The 23,228-nt window shown below is 40.4% G+C and overlaps 1 protein-coding gene across 1 annotated transcript in view; it reads left to right on the forward strand.

The window, feature by feature from the left end:
• Positions 1 to 23,228, forward strand: part of LOC148376640 (receptor-type tyrosine-protein phosphatase mu) — a 366,093-nt gene that overhangs the window by 109,944 nt on the left and 232,921 nt on the right. Inside the window, exons 5-7 of the mRNA XM_088349733.1 lie at positions 4,229 to 4,344; positions 6,869 to 7,043; positions 22,368 to 22,661. Of these exons, the coding sequence (XP_088205859.1) occupies positions 4,229 to 4,344; positions 6,869 to 7,043; positions 22,368 to 22,661 (585 nt within the window). The remainder of the gene's footprint in view (positions 1 to 4,228; positions 4,345 to 6,868; positions 7,044 to 22,367; positions 22,662 to 23,228) is intronic.

The following is a 23,228-nucleotide window of genomic DNA, read 5'->3' on the forward strand; positions in this document are numbered from 1 at the left end:
TCGAACTGGGATCCCTTAATCCTAAAACGATCGCTCTACCTCCTGAGCTACTGCCGCCCCTAAATGAAACGTTTACAGTACTTACATTCTTACATGATCAATTTTCAAATTCTACTGCCATACAATATTTTTTCCTTTCATAGCTTCTAGTTATTGTATAGCAACAATTGAATCCATGAATTAGATTTTTTTTACATATCCATGAAATATATATAAATTCTATAAATATGTTAGTTATACAGTGAACCCTGTGAATATTCACGGTCTTGCCAATTCACTAAATTTAATTGTAGGTTTTGTGCTTTATTCTGATTGGCTGAGCAGTCTATCTGCTTAAGTTCCTATTGATTCAAATTATTATATGACAGTACAGTAGTTACTGGTAAATGGTCTGCATTCATATAGCGCTTTTCAAGTCAATGAAGACCTCCCAAAGCGCTTTACATTGTGCTTTACACTTACCCATTCACACACACACTCTCACACACCAATAGGGAGTCAGCCATGCAAGGCGCCTACCTGCTTATTGGGGGCATTAGGGATTCAGTGTCTTGCCTGTGGACACTTCGACATATAACACAGAAGAGCCGGGAATCGAACCTGTGATCGCTTGATCCCAAGACGAGCGCTCTACCTCCTGAGCTAAAGATGTTTTACATCAATAATTTTTTCAAACAAATTCTTGACCCCGTAAAAAGGGTTTGTTATTTGAAAATTTATAATAAACGTCTTATTACACTATTTGTTAACAAACAAAAATCAAGTTTCTATTTCACTGCATTTGATTTATGCAGAGCAGCAACTCTGAGGTGTCAGACTGTAGGAACCAAGGTGAGCAAAACACGTACTAAACGCTGTCCAGAAATTGCAATCTTATTGTTTTTAGCTAGCTGTAGCCCTGCTATGCTATTGGGAATAAACAAAGTGAGGGCAGAGGCTACAGATACTTAGGAAAGCTACAGAAACCCATGGGGCAAAATGAGAGCTACAACACTAGGGCAAAGAATCGTTTTAATCATTTATGGAATTTTCCATTGTAAAAAAGGACTTAATTAAAAAAACAAAACAACATAAAAAAACAGTCCTACTCTCTACCATATGTTTGAACCAAAACCCTGCGAATTTCGGGGCAGGACGTGTATCGGCCCCGCCCCAAAACATACACAACAGAGCAGAGAGAGTTGAAATGAGAGAGGACATGTTGTTTTATTTCATCCAAACATTCAGTCGTGTTCCCAGAGTTGTCCGGGCGACAGTGGCATTTATACTGTGTTCGGTCAGCAACGACGTGTTGTTTTTCTCTAGCCGGGCGCTAAATTGAATGAATGAATGAATGGAAACTTTTATTTCGAACATTAAAATAAAAACAGGACAAAAACAATGAGTCAACAACAAAATAATGTCACATAACATGTTCGAAAAGGGGTAGTCAGAAGCAGATGCTTATTTTCCCTACCCCTTTATCTTCCCTATTAAATACATTTTACAAATCCTCCTTTCCGCTTATGTCTAATATAACCAAATCTCATGGATATACTTATTACATAGGTCAGAAATCAATAATTATAATAATTACAATAATAAAATCTCTGAAATTACGCAATTTCCTAGAAATAGTTGGAGTTGCCCTGACCCAGCCAAATTCTTATCAGTTAAGCAAATAGTTGGAGTCCAAATTCGTATCAGTTAAGCAAATAGTTGGAGTTGCCCTGACCCAGCCAAAGCCCTGTCAGTTACGAACCTTCCAGATGTTTCTACTTTTATTCCACAATACGAATGGGGCATCTGATGGCATCCCCACATTCCACTAAGAGGTTTTCACCCTCAGATCTTTAAGTCCAAAATCAATGGCTTGCACGGGTTCTCATCCATCGATTTAGAATTCGCTCCGGCCTTCATACAGTAGCCGCTAGTATCACACTCCGATTGTTAAATGCTAATGACGTGCTAACCATTTGAAAGTGGCCCAATTCCTACAACTGTTGCGTCGATACCATGGATCGCCGCGGCTATACGCGTTGCATCTGAAAGCATCCCGGGCGATCGATGACGCCGTTTGCGACGTGATCAATGTTTAAACGTGAAGGGGAGGAAGCACGAGGTGGAATCGATGTTTCTCTCAGTGGCAATCAGCCCTCTTTGACTGATGGGCCACACCGCTAAAGCATTTATTTTCTAATTATTCCACCATTAGGGGTCATCAAAGACAAAGGTGTTATTATACTATGACCCTCCCCTATCATTAAAGCGTATGAAAAATCGCCCCCGTTTTTTGACACTTAAAACGAAATCTAAAAGCACAAGCGGAACTCTTAGCGATGAAAGTGATAGAATTACATTTTCTTCGCAGTCTTTAGAGATTCGGTTACATTTCAAATCAAGGTCGCGCTGAGAGATTGTCCTATTTTTCCCCCGCGCTCATCAAAAATGTTCCACGCGAGTATTTCTGCGGAATATTCCATGTGGTAATGATAATTACCCTGGTTTCTAGAGGAAAGACATGCTTTTGTAAGATCACCTTGCTGCATTCAGAAAGTTCAACAATAGTGCAAAATGCAACAACTTTAATGGTGGGGTGGGTCGTTGGAGCGGTCTCTAAATAGTTAAAAGTAACATATTTTCTGCTAGTATGTGTCTTTTTTGCAGGAACGTGTTAGTGTCATGCTTTTGGAAAAAAATCTATGGGTCCCAAGAGAGATCTATGGGTCCCCAAAATTAAGTGTTATCGAGGTTGAAATTGTAAATCGGCGACAAATATATAATAGAAATCTATATATTCATTCAGTTTTAATCATCACAGTTTATTGGTAATACAAATCAATTATCACTTCAGATTTTTCACTTCACAAAAATATTGCACAATATTTAAAATAATATTGCTGAAATAATTATATTAATCTATATTGTCGTTCAGTTTTAATCATCACAGTTAATTGATAATACAAAGCAGTTATCGCTTCAGATTTTTCACTTCACAAAAATATTGTACATTATACAAAATAATATTGCTGAAATATTAGTCTATATATTTGTGCAGTTTTAATCATGACAGTTAATTGACAATACAAAGCAAGTTATCACTTCAGATTTTCCAATTCATATATTCTTCGTGGTTTGCTGTCCCGCCATAGTTGTAATGCCTTCTGAAAGTCCAATCCATTATCATCCTCCTCATAGCGTCACCAGGAATATAATTGAGTCCATTTTGGCAGAAAAGTCCTTGCTAGGAGTATTCTTTTGTTTGTTTTCTTTCGTCAAATCGTTGGCTTCAACACACGTGTTTTCCTTGCCTTCGCGATCTTCCGAAGAATTTCTCCGCCGTTTTTTCGTGCCGGAATTATTACCGTTGTTATCACTTTCTGCATTAAGTTTCGACTTATGACTGACACTGAATAAATGACCAATTTTGTGTTGATTTTCACATAATACTAACTTTTTCGGAGGCATACTTAGCCTTCACCTTCCCTCGACGACAAGCACCACAACAATGACGTCATCTCGAAACAACGAGATCTCGTTGGCCGAGATCGGCGCGCAGACGAAAACTCGAACCGCGAGACCAAAACAACAATGGCGGATCTGCCTGGCAAAAAGTTTGCAGTGTGGTAAATCTTTGTTTAAAAAAAAAAAAAATGTAATCACGTAATAATGACAATTTTGTGTCAAAAAAGTTGCGTCCCGGGGACGCACGTTGATTTGACACTATGCGTCCCCAGCAAAAATGTTGCGGCTAGGACGCAGGGACGCGGGCAAACGAGAACACTGTATATATATATATATATATATATATATATATATATATATATATATAAAAGATCTATCCATGTACAAGTCTTCAGGTGACCTAAGGGGAAAAAAATAAATTTTCCTCTAGAAAATAAAACAATGATCATTCTGAAAATGCATCATCACAATGTGCGGGGGAAATAAAGCGACAAGTGCAATTAGCAGCTGAACGGCCTCTGGGGTCTCGTTGCGAAGATTTAGATGGCCGCCTTCTTCCTAACAATTTGGGCCCGAGACTTCACGAGGTTGCACATACTCAAGTAGAAATGCGGCATCCATTCAGGTCGACTTGGACTCAAGTTTACAAGCGAGGCCAGCCACAGGGGTCGTAATTTCCCTCGCTCACACACACACACACACCTGACGTTTAACTACACAGTTTAAGCTCACCTTGACGTCAACAGGCTGCCTAGTAAACATTTCGTCTGTTTTGTTTTCTTAGTGAACACGCCTCACTTTCTGACTATAAAGGGAGTGGAGGTCAACGCCGGACAGACTGCGTCTTTTCACTGCACCGTCAATGGACGCAAGCGGGACAATTTCCGTCTATGGCTTCAGGTAATGCTTCTCTCTGTTTACCTGCACGATGTATTGGCCCCTCTTGCATCACAGAGTGTTTGTCTTGGTTTGTATTCTCACCGTTTCTCTCTAAAGTACTTGAAAAAGTTGTGGCACAATCTTTTCGGATCAATGCAATCAGGATTCAGGGCTAACCACTCTACTGAGAAAGCTCTGGTTAAGGCAACCAATGATCTTCTACTAGCAATGGACTCTGGTGCTTCATCACTCTTGCTGCTGCTGGACCTTAGTGCTGCTTTTGACACGGTGGACCATAATATCTTACTAGAACGGTTGGAAAAATGGATTGGTCTCCCGGGAACCGTCCTCTTATGGTTCAGATCTTACGTCTCGGATTGGACGCACTGCGTTAAATATGCTGAAATGACATCTGAGCCCTTTAGTGTTACCTGTGGTGTTCCGCAGGGTTCAGTACTTGGCCCCCTACTTTTTAGCACTTACTTCCACTTACATGCTTCCATGAGGTGCTATTATTCGCAAGTATGATATCAGTTTCCATTGCTACGCAGATGACACTCAACTATATCTTCCGATGGAGGAATCTGCCACTCCAAACGGTGGAAATTTCGAGGCCTGCCTCACTGACATAAAAGAATGGATGTCACTCAACTTCTTGCGCCTTAACTCTGAAAAGACCGAAATGTTAGTTATTGGTCCATCCAAAATGCCGTGACTTGTTCTCAATAACTGCTCTGAACATTGACAAATGTAATATCACCCAGAGTGACTCAGTCAAAAATGTAAGTGTCATATTTGACCCCGATCCGTCTGCAACCTCAGTGGAAATGTTTAAATCCAAGCTTAAAACACACTTCTATTTTAAAGCACATGAATAACCTATATTTTATGTTGACAATATCAGGGGATGGTGTCATAATAGTCTGTAGTTTTCAATAGTATTTGATCTGTGCAGCCCTTTGAGACTCTGTGATTAAGGGCTATCTAAATACACTTGACTTGACTTGACATGTTCCATGAATTGATCTTTATTTTGACCTTCACTTTGTTTTACATTTTTGATCTTCAGTTTTTGTTTGGTTTTCTTAGCTTCGTTCTCGACTCTGTCCTCCTATTATTCTGCTGTGATATGGAATGGCTGAAATCTCTGATTGCTTCCGTCTAAGACACATTTTCTTTGTGCTCTCGTTTTACCGTCCTTGAAATAGAACCGGTGAGACAATACAGGCTTCTTCTCGTTTCTCTTTTTTTTTTCGTCTTAATATCCCCCACATTTAGGTCTTGACTCTCTCCCACTTTAAATCTTCCTTGATCTGGAATGGGTTTGATGGATCAGTCTTAATCCTGACTTTGTTTCATTTTCATCTATATATAATCTTAAATTGATGTCATATTTTCTTCATCTTTGGTCTGGACTCCGTCCTACCTTTATTCTGCCTCTCTTTGTAATTCATGAGACGATTATGTCTACATATTTTTTCTTTATCTTAATTTGGTTTCTCATTTTCTTAATATCGGTCTTGACTCGATTTCCCGTTTAATTTGCATTGATCTGGAATGTGTGAGATACTTCAGTCTTCATCTTGACTTTCTTATGTTGTTGCAGTCTTCTTGGTTTTGACATGGTTTCTTCTTTTCTTGGTCAGTCTCATTTTTCCTCTTCCTTGGAATGGAACGAATGCGATGTCTTCAGTTAGACAATGTTTCGCTTTTCTTGATCTTAATTTAGTGTCTCATTTTCCTGTTGTGGTTCTTGATTCTCTCACATTTATCGTCCTTAATCTGGAATCCGTGTTAGCGTGTTAGCGTGACTCTAAATCTTTTTTTTTTTTTTTTGTCTAGATCTTGATTAAGTCCCCTGCCACTTTGGTCTTTAATCAGTCTAACATGACTTCATTTTTATTTTCACTCTACCTTTATAACTTCGACTAACTCTGAGATCCCATTATGCCTCTCTCGGAACCAGAATGGCAAGTGTAAGGTTCAAGCTGCGACATTCACACGTTGCTTCATTGGATCCTGGATGTAACCTGCTGGCTGGCAGGCAGGGGATTACAGGTGTCAGCTCACCGCCGTATGCTCTTAACCCGCATAGACACGGGCTCTGTGGAGAGCGCCTTCTATATCCGGCACACAGCAGCCGACCTTGATCCGTACGACAATGGCAGTGCATCTGGCAGCCAGAGCCTTTACGGCCCTGTGACGCAAACACGGGGTGTCACTGTAGCAATCGCAGGCTAAAAGGTCCCGTGCCAGGTACTCCATCATTTTCACAAATGCGTCCCCATTAGCATCGGAGCTGCAAAACAAACATTAGGCCAAATCCAAGCCCCGATGACAGCGGTGAAGAAACGTTTCTAATGAACAAATGCTCCCCCCCATCTGCCCGCCGCAAGGGGTGACAGCTGGGGAGAAGCTGCTGCCTCTCTGCGCGTCTCAGTGTGATTAATGTATCACTTTCGATTGGGACTCAGGCAAACAAACAAAAGTAAAGATGCCGGAACATACAAGGTGACACCGCTTGCATGTGCCTGCTCTCAAACAGGGCATGGGCGGACGGGAGGCCCCGATGAAGGCGACCAAACCTTGGAACAACCGCCGGTTCATCGGCACCTTCGACGTGGAAAACACCACCAAAGGAGACTCCGGTCGCTATCGATGCATCGTCCACTCGGACAAAGGGGTCGGCGTGTCCAACTACGGCGAGCTGACCATCAAGCGTGAGTGTTGAGTACAGTATATACCAGGGGTGGCGAACACGCGGCCCTTGGCCAATAAGAATGTGTCTCTTTGCCTCATCATATTTTCTATATACTGTGGCTCTTTGCCTCGTTTCATGTTTACCGTATTTTCCCCACTATAAGGCGCACCGGGTTATAGGGCGCACCCTGAAAAAATAGTTTTTGGTCCTATATTTGACATACATAAGACGCACCGGATTATAAGGCGCTACAATGGGAACGTCGACAAAACTGTCAGATAGTTCAGTCAAACTCATTACCCCCTTAACATTCCCAAAGCTTGCAAATAAGCAAATACGTGTGGAGAACACGTGCGGATGCGGTGTCCGTACGATGTCACTCAAATGCATCGTTCCAAATTTCGTTCGGAAGGGTAAAGTCTTGGGATTCAAGAAATGCCAACCATTCCTTAGTTTCTATTTTCTTTTTCGCTCGCAACTTTACTGTGCATATGACAATAAACACTTGAAATTGAGTTTAATTTAAAAATAGACACTCCATTCCATCCATTATCTGCACTGCTTATCACAGAAACATCGAGTTCAGTCTGAAACAAGATACAGGGAAAATATATAGCCGGAGTAGCTCACCGAAGTCGTTGTGTTCAATGATAATGTGCAACCATGGTCCTCTTATATCCGTGAGTGTAGTAAATCCAGGAGAATAAAATATTTACAAATACAGAATAGTAAAAAATGCTTTGTCTATGCCGTCAACCCAACGTGCTATTCACATTCATCTTTTTCGGCCAATTGAAGGCTTTGTTTTGCCGCTTTAGCCTATGCCAGCCTGTAAATGATAAAAAGGATCCGCCCCCTTTACCTCTGAATAACTTTAGCCAATAGTGATCGATTCAACTGATGATTGACACATCTTTTTCGGCCAATTGCAGGCTTTGTTTTGCCGCTTTAGCCTATGCCAGCCTGTAAATGATAAAAAGGATCCGCCCCCTTTACCTCCGAATAACTTTAGCCAATAGTGATCGATTCAAATGATGATTGACACATTGGTTAGCCAATGAAACGCCGGTAAATAGATCCCAGCATACACCGCGGACTACTTGGCGTTTGGAGGAAAATCTAGTCGGCGGCTGCTGCATTAGTTGCAAAACTTTGCGACTTAATATTGATCCATAAATAAGGCGCACTGTATTATAAGGCGCATGGTCAGCTTTTGAAAATAATAAAGGCTTTTAGATTTGTTGTTTTTATGCTGCTCCGGACACAAAACTGACTGCCAACTATCTGCGTAGGTTACGTCTAATGCCGGGAAATTAATAAACATTTCATGAGCGTGCAGACTGTTGCCCTCATGGTCAAAATGGCAAAATGCAAAGCGAAACGGAAATATGAAGATGAACACGGGGCCTTTCAGGAAGAATGGGAAGATGCTTCCTTTTTTGTTGCACGGAATGGCAAATCACTCTGTTTATCAAGCAGTACCACGATATCCCATTCCAAGACTTCAAATCTTCAGTGTCATTTTAGCACAGCCCATGCTAATATTGACACAGAATTCTCCAAAGGTTCTGAACTACGCAAGCAAAAATTGAGCACCTTGAAAAGTCTCAAGTGTGTGGTGTGGCTCTTTGATTCTCACAGTTAAAAATTTCGGGTCTTTGTGTCAAACTTGCTCGCCACCCCTGGTATATACGATTTGGTGTTAAAACAGACACTAAAGAGTTTTTGGATGCCATGTCTGACAGGATTCTGCTACATTAGGGTGTTTTATGGTGGAAGTGGGAATAAAATCGATTACGTTTTTGTGTAGTTTACAAATTTAAGGTGTGGGAAGTGGATTTTTCCGTAAAAAATACGCTATTTCTTACTTTGCGTAAGCTTTTTATCCGTAGTTACTTTCCCCAATGTTTTGTTTTCTGGGAATACAACAACATTTTTTTGTGTTAATCATTTTTAATAAAAATTTATTAGTTATGGTCAAGTACAGGGACCCTATTGTGTCAGGATAGTATCAGACCTTGCCATATGGCAGTTTTAGTTGTATGGACATTTCTTGTAAATATAGAAGACTGCTGAAACTTGAACTAATGTTTTTTGACCGATATGCGTTTTTTTGGGGCCCATACCGATTATTAGTATTAAAAAGAGTCCGATAACTGATATTTGGGGCGGATATTCATTTGCTGTAAAAGCTAAAGAAATGGCGTTATCAATTTTCAATAATGCACAAAGAAACAACAAATTAATACATAAATTTAGATACAACTTTAAAAGCTCTGGTAAATATTTTACCTAAGATAAATTAGAAATTCAACACAACTACTATGACTAGTCTTTCTCTTAAATCAAAAACAGTGCAGGAAATAAAATTAGGCTTAGCAGCAACTTTTATTAAGGTACATAAAAACCTAAATAGCTCCCTGATTTATTTTTACCATTAATTTATAAAAATATCAATACAACCAACATGACTTGGATTAACTTCAAACAAAAAGTACATCGAAATTTCAAAGAAGCTTGCCAAAAGACAAGTGCGGGCATTACTGTTTTAGAGCCAGATTGACGAGTTAATGTTATGAAAAGAGCTCATCACTTCTGCTTTGGCGTGCTATTTTTCTGTCTGTCCATTACAAACACACGCTTGATTCACAAACTAGTATTATTATAAGAGCTAATAGATAAATAGATAGATTGATACTTTATTCATCCCCGTAGGGAAATTCACACTTCCAGCAGTATCCTTGTGTTGATTATTAACAGATTAACAGGATGGTGTGCTGTGTTGTAGTTTACAAAACAGCGGAGTGGATGACGTCACACAGCAGATGGAAATCTTTGTGCCCAGGGTTACACCACCTCGTGTTCACGTAAATAGCGAGTCCTCCTCTCCGCTTCCCGCAGGATTTTGTGTCTGTCTGCACTAACATTGCTGGAGACGGGTAGCTCCACGTTAGCATCCGGGATGCTAGACGTGATGCTCTGACACACGTCTACTACACTTTTTAAGCTATCTCTTGCTTTTTTTTCACGGACAGAGGCATGCCGGGATAAGTTAGCTGAGCTGCCGCTCTCATTGTTCTAGCTTTTGGGGTTCCGCCCCAGGTGCCTTATCCAATCAGAAGGCACTGGGTGGGTAGTGAGGATAGAGGAAGGATGGAGTAGGAGCAAAAGAGAGTCTTAGGTGGAACTCACTTAATAATCGTCTCATCGAATGGATAAAAATGCTGAGACAGATATCCATCAAATTCCAAAATATTGATGCCAGTAATTGGCCGACCTCTCGTACCCACTACCTGGGATCGTTGTTTGTACTTGCTCGACCCATGTTTTTCGGATGCTGTTGTTACCAGAATGGCGTTCCCTTCTCAGTTTCTTTTTAGAAATGTCTTAGATTGTTGTTTACTGATATCCGCAGACTCTTTTATGGCGATTGGTTATCGGGAGGACGTTTTCACCATAAACCGGTGGCCGTCCTTGACGGAGCACAATAGCGCCTTAAAGGATCACAAAGGCAAGAGGCAGGCGGGTTTACAGTAGCTTCACTGATGTTTGACTCCTGCAGTCATTTGATATGAATTTATGGAGTCGTCTGTGGCTGCAAGGCCTCACTTTCCTTACAGCCCCTATAGTCGTCCAGTAATGGCCTCCTATATTTCTTCACCTCAATCTTCTCCGTGTGCTCTCAATTGAATTTACTGCCTTTATTCCCCCCCCCCTCTTCTCTCCTCTGTCTCTTTCTCTCTTTTTTTTTGTCTCGGAGCCTTATGTGATTGATAGGTTTAATCCTGCCGCTGTAGATGGAGCTCTGTCAATCACGCCAGAATGGACACAACGGATAGTGGGCAAGCGAGATAATGTCTAATAACGTAGATCAGGCTTCCCTGTTAAGAATTGACTTTGGAAATGTTAACCGCTTTTGAGGTTTTTAACTGAATTTCGTGCAAATGGCTTTCTCACCTTGAGGATTTGGATATTGGATAAAAGCGTCAGTCAGGGTGGTTCGGTAGAGTGCTGAAGTGAACGGATGCATTGTTTTTTTGCCGAAGGTGGTCTATTCTCTATTGCATGACTTTTACGTATGAAAAAATAATAATAATGATGTGTGTGTGTGTTCATGTGTATACAGTGCTGTTCAAAATAATAGGATTGCAATGTGACTAACCAGAATATCCCTGGTCTTCAGTAATTTTGTTACTGTACCATGCCAGAGTTACCAGTAGGTTCAGTAGATTCTCAGAAAACAAAAAAGCAGACCCAGCATTCATAATAGGTACGCTGTGCAATAAGGCATGTAGTGTGTTCAAAAGAAAATATGCAGTGTGGCAACCAATCTGAGTTCATCAATTTGGGGGAAGAAAACAAAAAAACAAAATGTGCCAATCGGGTGGTGCCTATGTAAGGATAATGATGCCAGCAAAGGTTAAACATGCATTTAAGGAAAATTGTTCATTCAAGACACTGTTCTGAAGAATGGCGTTCTTTGATTAAAAAGTTGATTGGGGAGCAAATAACCTATAAACATGTGCGAAAAAATTGTTTGCCATTCAGCTAGAATAATCTCCAATGCATTCAAACTGGTGGAAAAAACAGACACCTGGAAGAAAACGGAAGACAACGGAAGAATAACCAGAACAGCAAAGGCTCAGCCAATGATCAGCTACAGGACAATCAAACACAGTCTGTAGTTACCTGTAAGTGGCTTGTAGCAGACGACGCAACGCAAACATTGCATGAATGAAGATGAGTCAATACAGGTACATTCTAATGGCAGATGGAAAACAGCAATGTCATATACATGCAATGAATGCTATAAGTGGATTTATAATAAACCTAATTTTAAAGTGTTGTCCTGTTATATACTCCGATTATCAATCCTTAATACTTCGCAACAATGTTTTTTTTTGTGATGAGTCGTCTTATTGTGTTTCAAGATTTGAAAAATGGGGCTGGCAACTTTATGGCTGGGCAGGCAACTTCTCAGAGTTTTCTGCCCTGGTGTCCGCTAACTATTATGAGTTTCAGACACTGGTAAATGAAATGGTATTGATATCTGGAATACCAAGAGTTTAAGCTCTCCAACGACATATTTCAGTGACATCGTACAGACACGTATTTGTTCATCAAAAGTTAAGGGGTTAATGTATTAAAACTATTTCCGTGTACCGGCTTTTTTTGTCTCATGTTTCAATGTGGGCATGTGCGGCTTATAGTCAAGTGCGACTTATTTATGTAAAAAAGCGTTTTTTCCTTTATAAATATACTGGTTGCAGCTTATAGTCCACATTGATGGTAGTTTTCCCCATTTCTGAATAATTATTTTGTCTGAATGCACCCACCCTCCTGCCCATGTTTTGCTCTGCGGCCCTGTCTAAACAGCTGTATGCGTTGCCTTTGTCATAAATATTGATGTCATTATCTGAATCTAGACGTAATACGTTCTCCCTCTTAAATGTCTGCCCGGGAGAGAATGGCATTTTCACGCTTCTAAGTGTCATCCCCTCTTATCTCTACATCCAACGCCTTAAAACAAGCGTTTAAACCCTTCACGGCCCGCTCTCCTCCCTTCTTGGAGTGGCAATGGATTTTAATTCGCCTTTTGAACGTGTAAAGGAGTGACCTGCGAGAAGTGTGGATTTTACAGCCCGGATTCATTACTATACGCCGCCACCGCCTTGGTCAACAGGAGGAGAATGAATGCTTGATTATCCCCGATAATCACTCCTGATTTTCATGCCAGATTTATGTGGAAGCGCGCCGTGCCATATGGATCGGGCCGCTCGAACCGGCCCTCCCTCCCCTTATCCATCCCGGTGATGGGCTCTCCCGTCGCGGTCCTGAAAGGGACGATAATTATTGGCCCCTGTCCAGGCGCGGGCTCCCTTTTTTTGCCCGGGTTCACGGAAATCCAGCTGAGCATTCCGGCCCGTGTCGGCACTAATGAGAATAGCCAGTGAGAAGAGGGAGGAAAAGAAATCGAAATCGGAGCCAGACTCGCCGGTCATCTTCCTAGAGGCGATCGATGCTTTTCCAGCTTGGTTAGGAGAGTAATGAGGACCTCCCCCATTTTTGAAGACAAAGAGAGAGAGGGGCAGAGAGGCTTTCGGCAAATGAAAGAAATGATTATTTACGTGAATCAACAGGACAGTGATGACAGTTGCATGGTGGAGGAGCCCTGTGTGTACTTGTTAGTCAAGCCTTTAATTGTTGGCTATTAGGGGGGATACGTTTTAAATTGTAAAGCTGAAAAGTTCTGAGGTCATGCGACTGAACCTCCTGTGTGGAGTTTGCATGTTCTCCCCGTGCTTGCGTGGGTTTCGTCAGGGCACTCCGGTTTCCTCCCACATACCAAACAACATGCATGTCAGGTAAATTAGCCGGTCCAAATTGTCCCTAGGTGTGAATGAGCGAGCGATTTGTCTTTCCCTGTGTGCCCTGCGACTGCCTGGCAACCAGTTCAGGGTGTCCCCTGCCCACCGCCCAAAGATAGCCGGAATGGGCTCCAGCACCCCCGCGACCCTACTGAGGATAAGTGGTGCAAATACTGGATGGATGTATACATATTTGCTTATATTTACCAAGACTTTTATTAAAAACCTATAGGTTTTCAAAAAACGATTCATGTTCAATTGATTTTTCATTGTTATTTACAATTCCCATTGTTTGATGAATATCCATCCATCCATTATCTGCACCGCTTATCCTCAGTAGGGTCGCGGGGGTGCTGGAGCCCATCCCAGCTATCTCCGGGTAGTGGGCAGAGGACACCCTGAACTGGTTGCCAGCCAATGGCAGGGCTAATAAAGAAAATCCATCTATCCATTATCTGCACCGCTTATCCTCAGTAGGGTCGCGGGGGTTCTGGAGCCCAACCATCTTCGGGCAGTGGGCAGGAGACAACCTCAACTGGTAGCCATTCAGTCTGTTTGATAAACGGATCTGGTTTTGATTCCCTTATTTTCATCCAATATTGTTAATTATCCAAAAACAATTTTTCCGTAAGGTCCAGCATTTTCTTACAGTTCTACATTATATATTTTAGAATAAGTAAAAAAAAATGGCAATGATGTGATTACTATAATATTCTGCTACATACGGTAACCATTTATGAGTGAATCAATTCATTTTGGTAGAGTTGCATGATATTTGTGTTCTATGAGAAAAATATTTTCATTTTCAGATGTTTTTTTATGCCAGCCTCTTTTAACGTACCTTATAGGCATGTGTGCTTTATACTGTATGTGAAAGCTTTTTCACAAAATAAAATATTTTTGAAGGTGCGGCTTATAATCCAGTGCACCATATAGTCTGGAAAATACAGAACTTCCCGTGGATAATAGTGTTTAATAGTGTTTAATAAAATGACAAAAAATCCCTTCAAAAATACATTTTCTGATACATTTAGTAGTTGAATATGTACAATGTTCTACCTGCTCATGCCAATTGGCTTATTTCATCATTGCAGCTTCAGTCCGCTCGTTCATGATCTGTGTGCAAGTAAGTACATTTCTTGGATGCGCTCGAAGGAACTCTTTTTTTTTTTTAGGGGCATTTTGGGTTGGCGTTTAAATTGTATTTGAGACAGGCCGGTTCTTACTTTCGCCATTTTCATGCCACACTAAGAAGAAACTGTGGTGAAGAGCATGAACTCAATCTTGAACGACCCCCTATCTTTCCTGCTTTATCACCTCTGATAAAATTAAGACAAAGCAAATAGTTGCGATGGAAAAATATAAAGGCTCTTTGAACTCAGTTGTGTATTGTTAACACATACTTAATAGGGAAAATGTTCTACATTCAACTATTTAAGGACACCTCAAACTATGCACCTTATATCAAAATGACCGCCTCATTAAACTTTTCTTGTACAGTGGAACCTCGGTTTTCGAACGCCTCTCAGTTCGAACAAATAGGAGTCCGACCAAAAATTTCGAGAAATTCTTGCTTCGCTATTCGGTCAAAAAAACGGAGTTCGAACGCCGGTAATGCGTGAGTGCGTACGCTAGGGTGCGATGCTGAGCGGCGTACGGGTGTAGATCGCTCTTTTCGTGACCAACTTTTATCGCGTGCGGACGTGCTTTGTTTTGCTTTCACTTTTAATATAGGTGTACGAAGTGTTTTAGCCCCTAATTATGCATCCGAAGAAAGTCAGTGCAAGCAGCAAAGTTGTTACAGGTGAAAAAAGAAAAGTAGTGCGTACAACTATTGCATTTAAGAAAGAAATAATAGGAAAATATGAAGGAGGTGTGTGAGTGTCTGACCCACGCCTTCTGCTGACCACCACAAAGGTAAGAAATCATATTCATAATTCTTTTCTTTATCCTTTTTTTTATTTTTAGAAGCTCATGTTAGCGTAATCTTTTGTACGGAAGATTACGCTAACGCGAATGTACGATTAGCCTGGGTTAGCTTTATGTTTACGTTAAACATTCAAGGTAAACATTCAGGGTGTTGGAACGGAGCCCAACATTCAGGGTGTTGGAACGCAGCCCCCTTTCCAATGAACCGCTCACCACTTGTTGTGGAGACCCGGGTGCTAAATGACTTGTAAACGACCTGATTTTTTTTTATTTTTACACGTTCATGTTAGCGTAATCTTTCGTACGGAAGATTACGATAATGCGAACGTACGATTAGCCTGGGTTAGCTTCATGTTTACGTTACACATTCAAGGTAAACATTCAGGGTGTTTGAACGGATTAAAACGATTTACATTATTTTTAATGGGAAAAATGATTTCGGTGATCGAACAAATCGGTTTTCAAACAGGGTTCTGGAACGGATTATGGTCGAGAACCGAGGTTCCACTGTATTTACTATGTAAAATGTTTCCAAAAATGTCTCCGACACATTCTACACATATGTGGACTAATCCGCTGTTAGTGGGCAGATGCTGCAGTCGAGGAAAGCGCAGCTGTCGCGGCTCCGCTTGGCCGTGTGGTCAAACAGCTGCTCGCGTTTGGCCGGGCTTTTTTCGCACCCTGGTCTCGCCCATCTCCGACCCGAGCGAGCTGTTAATACCTACCACGTGTGCCGGCGCGCGACTGCATCTCACGCGGTTAATCCGTAATTTTCAACACGCCGGCTTTAGTGCACTTCCGTGCTTTCATCACCGTAAGCTTTTTGCGCTTTCGTTGAATGGAATTTAACAGGACGATTCGCCTTATAGAAAAGTCGTTCTTTAACCTTTTCGGGCGACGTAGAACTTGTGAAAAACATTTGTTTTCGGCTAACTGCTTGTAACCATCGGAAACGTTTCGGGTTTGGGAAATTGATAGACTGCGTCCGCAACTCGAAATTTTGCCGCTCTCTGCCGCCATCTCTTGTCTTATAGGTTTTTGAGTTTTTCCTCGCCCTCATGTTGGTTCCAGATCAGGGGATGGTGTAATAATAGTCTGAAAAAAATAGTCTGAAAAAAATAGTCTGTGTAATAACCTGTGAAGCCCTTCTTTTGAATCTTTCTTCTGGAGCCGAGGTTTTGGCTTAATTCTTAACCACCATTTTTCTTGCGTTCTCTGTCTACTTTGGAAAATGATATGCAAATGCATGACCTTATAACGCTCGGGAAAGTCCGGAAGGACGAAGTTACTTGGTGCAGGCTTCTGATTGGCTGCCATGTATGCAAATTGCCAAACGGACCGAAATTTCCAAACCAAACGAAGATTTCGAAATCAAAACAAAGCAAATTTTTTATTTGAAAATTTTTCTTTCGTTTTTTTTTTCTCTTTCTTAAAAAGTTGTCGGCCACCTGGGCGGAGACGTCCGAGCCGATGTTATTTCAGACATTGGTTAAACTGAAAATAATCACCTCAAAATAGTTTTCATATTGAACAGAGACAAAATCGCCACCATTTTTTTTCATATTAAACAGAAGGAAAATTGTCATATATTTTCCTATATTGATCAGAGGGACTCTGCCATGATCGTTTGAAATTTAAAAAAAGGCTAGCGTGGCTTAAAAAGACTCAGACAATTAAAGACAGCTGACCTGAAAAGCCATCAAAACAATCACAGATTCCAACACCTCAGACAGTCTGAGGTCGGCTGGATTAGCTGGTCGGCTCGAGGTGATGTTGCACAGCTCGGATTAGACCCAGTTTAGGGACCCGGGACTTGAGGTCATTGTGCTCTAACCATCTGCTTCCTGATAATGGACAATCAGCCACCGCATGGTGGCCAGAGAGAGGTTACGCACTTATGCGCTCAACGTTCCTCCTGCAAGAATGCACAAGATGCAAGTTATGAATGAATGACTGAATGAAAACTTTATTCGAACAATAAAATAAAAACAGGACAAAGGCAATAACTCAACAACAAAATAATATTACATAATATGTTCGAAAAGGGGAAGTAAGAAGCAAATGCTTATATTACCTACCCCTTTATCTTCTCCACCAAATATACCAATGATATAACAACAATTGTAATGATATCAATAACAGTTTTGATATAAGAATAGCAACAATAACAACAAAGTTAACTAGACGCACCACTCATCTCTGTATTCCACCAGGAATGTTTCTTTGTATCTAAACCTGAACAAGTGAATAGTTGGACATTGTTTGATCTCGTCTTGCAAATTGTTCTAAAGTTTGACTCCACACGCAGACACACACATACTTTTCCTGGTGGTTCTTACCTTTGGTATCATGAATTTACTACAGCCCCTCAAGTTATAATTTCCCTCTTTCTGAATGAATAATTTTTTGATGTTTTCTGGCACTATGTTTTTGTTGACCTTAAATAGCAGTTGTGCAATGAAAAATTTTACTGAATCATCCAATTTTAATAATTTGGACAGCAGTATGATCTCGATATTCTACCCTGTGTATGGTTCTAATTGCACATTTTTAGAGGATAAAAACTGTAGTGAACTTTTGTAATTATTGCCCCAGACTTCTGCACAATATGTTAAGTATGGCAAAACTAGAGAACAATATAATACATACAATGCATTATAGTTTAAAATGAATTTGGCTTTATTAATTATTAAAATGCTACAAAAGTTAGAAATAGAAAATGTATTCGTATTGTTCATCAATTAACACTAATTAATTGCAATTAACAACTATTTAACGTGTTGACTAGTCACAGACTATTAAAACAATGGGTGACCCAGGGTTGGCCAACGTGGTTCTCAAGAGCCGCATGTCCTGCTTGTTTTTGGAGTTTTTCTGCTCAATTACAGGTGAGTCCAATGACCTGGGTCATTATCAAGCTCCGACACAGATTTAAATCTGCATCAACAAACTTGGGGAAGAGAAACCTCCAAAACATACAGGACATGCGTCTAATCATTAGTCGAATAGTCAAATGATTATAAATGTTTTCTTAGATTTAGCATTGAGTTGATTTAAGTATGTGGAAAATGATAAAAAACACAAGAAAATGAGTACAGTCAGAACATTTATATTTGAAAAAACATACTGCGCATTTGTACGAAAATGAAAAATAAAAATGCTTCCAAAACCACTTAGGCGCACTGCTTGTGTTAGTAGAAACATAGATCAATAAATGATCCTCTGTCAATTTTCTTAGGGACAGTAAAATAAATAATACATTAAAATCAAGTATAACTTTTATTATTCTGGCCTGTAAGAGGGATAAGCGCAACCAGTCTGTACTTGCCCAAAACACACCACAAAAAATGGTGCCCCCTAGTGGTTAAGGGACCCGGCTAGCCAAACCAACCCAACCCCAACGCCAGACTCATTGGCATCCGTAAAACTGTAAACAAAACAAATGTGTGTAATTTGTGTAGTACATCTCTTGGTCAACTGCAAATTATAACAACCGTCCCTAATGATTCTCAACGGTTTGAAATCAAATGCTTTTAACAACTGATGTTTGTCATTTTTACCATTTTAACCACTAACATGTAATTTAAAATGAGTTTTTGTCTGGCACAGTCTGGCATAGCGCTCAAGCTCTCTTTTTCAGCATAGTATATGCCATGAGGCTCTTGAACTCCACCCAGGGGGGTAAAAGCCCACATTAAACCCCACCCACCACATTTGTATATTACCATATTTTCATTTCAGTCTGTATTTTCCGTAGCACTATTCAAACATATTGGGTATGTTTGTGTTCTATATCTTTTATTTATTATTTTAGCTTTCAACACAAGGATACTGCTGGAAGTGTGAATTTCCCTACGCGGATGAATACAGTATCTATCTATCTATCTATCTATCTATCTATCTATCTATCTATCTATCTATCTATCTATCTATCTATCTATCTATCTATCTATCTATCTATCTATCTATCTATCTATCTATCTATCTATCTATCTATCTATCTATCTATCTATCTATCTATCTATCTATCTATCTATCTATCTATCTATCTATCTAAAATGCATGTCATCAAAACCTCATTAGCTTAGACGCTACTTGAATCCTACCAAGGCGAGTCAGACTCTCTTAACAGAGGTATTGCCAACATACGCAGTGTCTGCTTTACAAACTTTGCAAGTAGTCTTTATATTTTCCGTATCCAGACTGAAATGCTCCCAGACGTGAGCAGTTTTGGTACGCAGACTTGATGTTGATTCCACCATTTTTTAGACTCAATTGCATATGAGTGCCCTCATGTTGGTTCCAGATCAGGGGATGGTATGTTGGTTCCAGATCAGGGGATGGTGTAATAATAGTCTGTGCAATAACCTGTGCAGCCCTTTGAGACTCTTTATGATTAAGGGCTATACAAATAAAAATGACTTGACTTGAGTGATTGTATACATGTAGAAATGCCTCAATCTTGGAAAACGTGTCTGGCGACAATGGTGGACAATGGAATTAATCGTCGACTATTTTTATAATCGATTTTTGTTGACAACGTCGACTAATGTCATTAACCTGATGTTCATTGTTTATTCAAGCTCTAAAGACTAATGAATGATTTCTTTTTAAGTTTCTGCCAAATTAAAGAGTTGATGAGCACAGATATAAATGCCACAAACAGATGAGAGAACCTGTGCTGACATTTTAGAAGGCTCATTAAAGCAAATATGCCAAAGGATTAAACCAGATTAGACAAATATTAGGAACGCGAGACAGAAAAAGGTCATGGTCAAAGTTGTAGCCGGTTTACTTGGACACCTTCACACAAAGTCCAACAATGTGATACATCCATGCCCATTTGCCCATTTTGACAATTAGAGCTAGCATCTGGGTATTCACTCAGTAATCCATCAACCAATAGAAGCTGTTGTCATCTTGCTCTCAGTGTATGATGTTTGAGGAACCAGAAACATAATTTGACCCCAGTGGCTTGCAAAATTATTTCGCCCCCTTGAACTTTGTGAACTTTTGCCACATTTGAGACTTTAAACATCAATATATAAAACTGCAATTTCTTGTGAAGCATCAACAATAAGTGGGACACAATCATGAAGTGGAACACACTTTATTGGATATTTTCAACTTTTTTAACACATAAAAAATGAAAAAGTGGGTGTGCAAAATGATTCAGTCCCTTTACTTTCAGTGCAGCAAACTCTTTCCAGAAGTTCAATGAGGATCTCTGATTGATTCAATGTTGATCTAAATGAATAACGATGATAAATGGAATCCACCTGTGTGTAATCAAATCTCTGTATTAATGCACCTTCACTGTGATAGTCTCAGAGGTATGTTTATACGCCCAGAGCATCATGAAGAACGAGGTATTCAACAGGCAGGTCCGAGATATTGTTGTGAAGAAGTTTCAAGCTGGATTTTGATACACTAAGATTTCCCAAGCTTCCCAAGGAGCACTGTGCAAGCAATAATATTGAAATGGAAGGAGTATCAGACCACTGCAAATCTACCAAGATCGGGCAGTCCCCCTAAACTTTCAGCTCATGCAAGGTGAAAACTGATCAGAGATGCAGCCAAGAGGCCCATTATCACTCTAGATGAACTGCAGAGGTCTACAGCTAAGGTAGGAGATTCTGTCCTAAGGACAACTATCAGTCGTATACTAGACAAATCTAGCCTTTATGGAAGAGTGGCAAGAAGCAAGCAAGAAAGATATCCATAAAAAGTTTCATTTAAAGTTTGCCACAAGCCACCTGGGAGATACACCAAACATGTGGAAGAAGGTGCTCTGGTCAGATGAGACCAAAATCGAACTTTTTGGCAACAATGCAAGACGTTATGTTTGGCGTAGAAGCAGCACGGTTCATCACCCTCAACACACTATCCTCACAGTCAAACATGGTGGTGGCAGCATCATGGTTTGGGCCGGCTTTTTTTCAGCAGGCACTGGGAAGATAGTTAAAATTGATGGGAAGATGAATGGAGCCAAATAGAAGACCATTCTGGAAGAAAACCTGATGGAGTCCCCCAAAAAACCGAGACTGGGACAGAGATTTGTCTTCCAACAAGACAATGATCCAATGAAGTCCAGACCTCAATCCAATTGAGAATCTGTGGAAAGACCCGAAAACTGCTGTTCACAAACGCTTTCCATCCAAACTCACTGAGCTCGAGCTGTTTTGCAAGGAAGAATGGGCAAAAATATCAGTTTCTCGATGTGAAAATAGACCCCAAGCGACTTGCAGCTGTAATCGCAGCAAAAGGTGGAGCTACAAAGTATTAACCAGGGTTGGGTAGTGTTACTTTAACTTAATTACTTTCAATTACTTTAGATTACTCCAATACCAAATATGCTAATAAAAGACAAAAGAAACTAAATATGAATAAAATGACTACATTTTGTGCAGGCTTGGGGAGTAACGGAATACATGGAACGGCAAAAATGATGTCGGCAAGCTGTTTGGATTTATTTTCATTTTGTTTCTGTCGCATTTTATGTTCGTTTTGCCGGAGATCAAAACCAGGAGAGAAAGCTTACCACGTGTTGTGAGTCATCATTTTATTCATATTTATTTTATTTTGTCTTTTATTAGCATATTTGGTATTGGAGTAATCCAAAAGCAATTGAAAGTAATCAAGTTAAAGTAACCCTACCCAACCCTGGTATTAACTCAATGGGCCTGAATCATTTTGCACACCCACTTTTTCGTTTATGTGTTAAAAAAGTTTAAAATATCCAATAAAGTGTGTTCCACTTCATGATTGTGTCCCACTTATTGTTGATGCTTCACAAAAAATTACAGTTTTATATCTTTGAAGTCTGAAATGTGGCAAAAGGTCAGAAAGTTCAAGAGGGCCAAATAGTCTCGCATCAATTTTGACTTGTCCAGGTTGCATCAGTTAATGTGTGTTAAAATATTTAGTGAATTGATGTTGTTTGCAACATGCCTGAAAAGAAAGAATACATGTGGAAAACTAACCAAAAACAAAGGTAGCACAGTGCCTATCAGACACCTCACTACTACCTTTTTCCCCCTCCATAGAGCCTCCAGTGCCCATCGCACCACCCCAGCTGACCGCGGTGGGCGCAACCTACTTGTGGATACAGCTCAATGCCAACTCCATTAACGGCGACGGCCCCATCGTTGACCGGGAGGTGGAGTACCGCACCGTGTCCGGCACCATGTACGACCTGCAGCCCGTCGACAAGACCACGCACAAAATCGGGCACCTGGACCCAGACACCGAATACGAGATCAGCGTTCTGCTCACCAGGCCTCTCGAGGGTGGCACCGGTGCTCCCGGACCACCGCTGAGAGCTAGGACCAGATGTGCAGGTGAGCTTTGGTTTATATCATCTTGACTGTCATAAGATTTGGACATTATAACAAGTTGTTAGCTTTGAAAGCAAATTAGTTTATTTTCACCCATTTTTATGGGCAAGTTGAATGTGTAAGCTACAGACTATTTTATTAAACCATATGAGTATCTTTAATTCCAATGCAAAAAAATAAATCTAGCCTTTTTTTATTCCAAAAAAGCTAATTTCTTATTGGTTGGTGGATACCTTGTGAAACCAGCTTTGTTTTTATAACTACTGTATTGAGAATTGGTAACAGAGTTTGGAAGAGTATGTGATAGGTGTGAGTTATGTGTGAATGTCAGGAAGAGTAAAGTGATGAAGTGTTCACGTGATGGAGTGGGCATGGCGTTAGAAATAAGGTTGCATGGACAGGTACTGGAAGAAGTTGAAAGCTTTAGGTAATTGGGTTGTGATGTGGCTGCAGTTGGTGGAATAGAGTGCGAGGCATGGCACAGAGTTAATCAAGGAAGCAAGGTTTTGGGTGATCTGAGGAGAGTGATGAGCAACAAGAGTATGAGTATGGATGTTAAGAGGGGACTGT

This window comes from Urocampus carinirostris, chromosome 1, assembly GCF_059441175.1.
Source record: "Urocampus carinirostris isolate Australia breed hairy pipefish chromosome 1, RoL_Ucar_1.0, whole genome shotgun sequence".
NCBI classification, from domain to species: Eukaryota; Metazoa; Chordata; class Actinopteri; order Syngnathiformes; family Syngnathidae; genus Urocampus; species Urocampus carinirostris.